The 2,108-nt window shown below is 42.8% G+C and overlaps 1 protein-coding gene across 1 annotated transcript; it reads right to left on the reverse strand.

Annotated features, from left to right (window-relative positions):
- Window positions 1-1,092: 1,092 nt before the first annotated feature.
- LOC131623299 (uncharacterized) lies at window positions 1,093-1,803 on the reverse strand. The gene is made up of 2 exons (XM_058894297.1): window positions 1,711-1,803; window positions 1,093-1,620 (listed from the first exon to the last, which is right to left on the reverse strand). Exons 1-2 carry the CDS (start codon window positions 1,801-1,803, stop codon window positions 1,093-1,095), a joined length of 621 nt encoding a protein of 206 aa, XP_058750280.1.
- Window positions 1,804-2,108: the final 305 nt, after the last annotated feature.

The raw sequence follows: 2,108 nt of genomic DNA on the forward strand, positions 1-2,108 counted from the left end.
TGAATGATATTTTTCATTCAATTTACATGTAAAATTTAATCAAAAATCACCATTGATTAGATTAATTAAAGACTACCTATCACAAATTTGGCCTCTAATTTGAATTCTTTAATCTCGTTTCATATTGGAAAATTTCTCATCCAACCCTATGGATTTCTTACACACCACAGGAATTTCCACTTTTGCATCCAGCTTCCGTAAATGGATCTCCGGAAGCACCCCATATTTAAAAAAAATAATAATTTCTTCCATAGATGCATCTACGGAAGTGTATAAAATCAAAGAAATCATGTTTAAACACACATTTTTTCCAATTTAAAAATACTTCCGTAGATGCATCTACGGAAGGTGGTGAAAACAGAGTTTTTCGTAGATGCATCTACGTAACAATCTGCTATTTTTTGAATTCTTTTCATTTTCATTTAAAAACTCCATTTTTTGAACACACACATTTTTAATTAAGAATTACATATAAAGACAACAATGCGTCGACCAATATAAATACCATATATAAATAATGTCAGTCAAATACACAATCCAAACTCATAGACGAGTACATCATCAAAAATACATAAGCAAATCAAATATAAATACATCATAAAAAACTACTGAGTATGCTGAGTCGCATCTTGCGTACCGTCCTAGCCATATCCCCCAGCTCCGTCTCCGCCTTCGAGTCCACCAAGGGCTCTGCTGGCTCTACCCCTGGCGTCAAGTGTCCCACGGGTCTTGGCTCGATGTCGACGGTACAGAAATGCACTCTCTGCCATCTTGATCATATCGTCCAACACACGCCTATGGCTCCGAGGCCCCTATCAGCTATCTAACGACACAGAGGAAGAAGATCCTGAGTGTGGTCCAATTGAGCCTGATGCGCACGGAGAATCTCCTCATGGGCTGGTCTGGGCGGACCTCCCTCGGCAGCTGGAAGCAGGGCCGTCTTTGAGGGCGTGCAAGGTGGGCTACCGCACAGGGCCTCCAAATTTTTACGGTTAAAATGTAACTAAATAGGGCCTCATAAATTTTTGTCACTGTTAAATTATGGTTAAATAGGGCCTCTAATTCTTTTGTCATGATTGAACCATGACTAACCTACACAGGGCCTCCAAAAGCTTGAGACGACTCTGGCTGTAAGCATGTAGGGTGTGAGACTTTGTAGTACCAGGAGATGTATCCCTCGACACAGCTCCAATCATGATCTGGTGGCATCGCCCGTGCCTCCTCATGGACCACATGTTGCTCCCAATCTGCGAATACCTCCTCCAACTGCATGCGGGTCATGGAGATAGGAGCTGAGGCAGTAGGATCGCGAGGTATCGTCTGCTCAAATCCAAACTGCCGCATGACGCGCTCCGGAAGATAGCATACAACAATGGTCGAGTTGGTGGCCAACCATACGGAGTACAGAGCTATCTCGTCAAACTTAACCATCTCCCGATGCGCAGCATAGCAGACATACTTGATGTCCTCGGCGACCATGCGGTCAAGATCGCGCTTGTATGGATCTGGATGCTGGTTCCCTTGGCGGGGGAAGAAACGACTGGAAAGAGGCATGACCTCTGTGTAGGTGGGCACCTCTTCCCAACCAATAATGTAAAGGAGGTACTGTAGTATCCAAGCCTGAAACAAAAAACACGTTTATTTTAAAGTACTATTAAAAAAATATAAAAAAAGTAGAAGAGTATAAGATTGTTACCACTAAAAGTGTACAGCTGCCTGCCACGGTCCTTGCCTTCCACATGCATCCCTCTCCCAGTCTGTAGTAATTGTACGCCAATACAGCCGCTTCCCAGTTGTACTCATGGATACGTGCTATATCCGATAAGTACGTAAGGTATACGACGTCTGTGTACGTCGAGTTCGTGTCCACAAAGAGCTAGGTGCCTATCAAATATAGGAAGTAGTACCTTAGCGCCCGCTCTCTGTGCGTAGCCTGCTCCAAGTCGTCTCCCTCAGCCTAGTGTGCCACAGTGAGCTCCAAGTCATATTGTCTCTGAAGAAATTTTCTCATATAATATGTCACCTAAACATCTAAAAATACCTCGAAAATTGGAACTCTTTGATCTCTTTTCAAGTATATCTAATTATAAACATATGAGAGACAAAAT

The sequence above is a fragment of the Vicia villosa genome, unplaced genomic scaffold (assembly GCF_029867415.1).
Source record: "Vicia villosa cultivar HV-30 ecotype Madison, WI unplaced genomic scaffold, Vvil1.0 ctg.000060F_1_1, whole genome shotgun sequence".
NCBI lineage: Eukaryota > Viridiplantae > Streptophyta > Magnoliopsida > Fabales > Fabaceae > Vicia > Vicia villosa.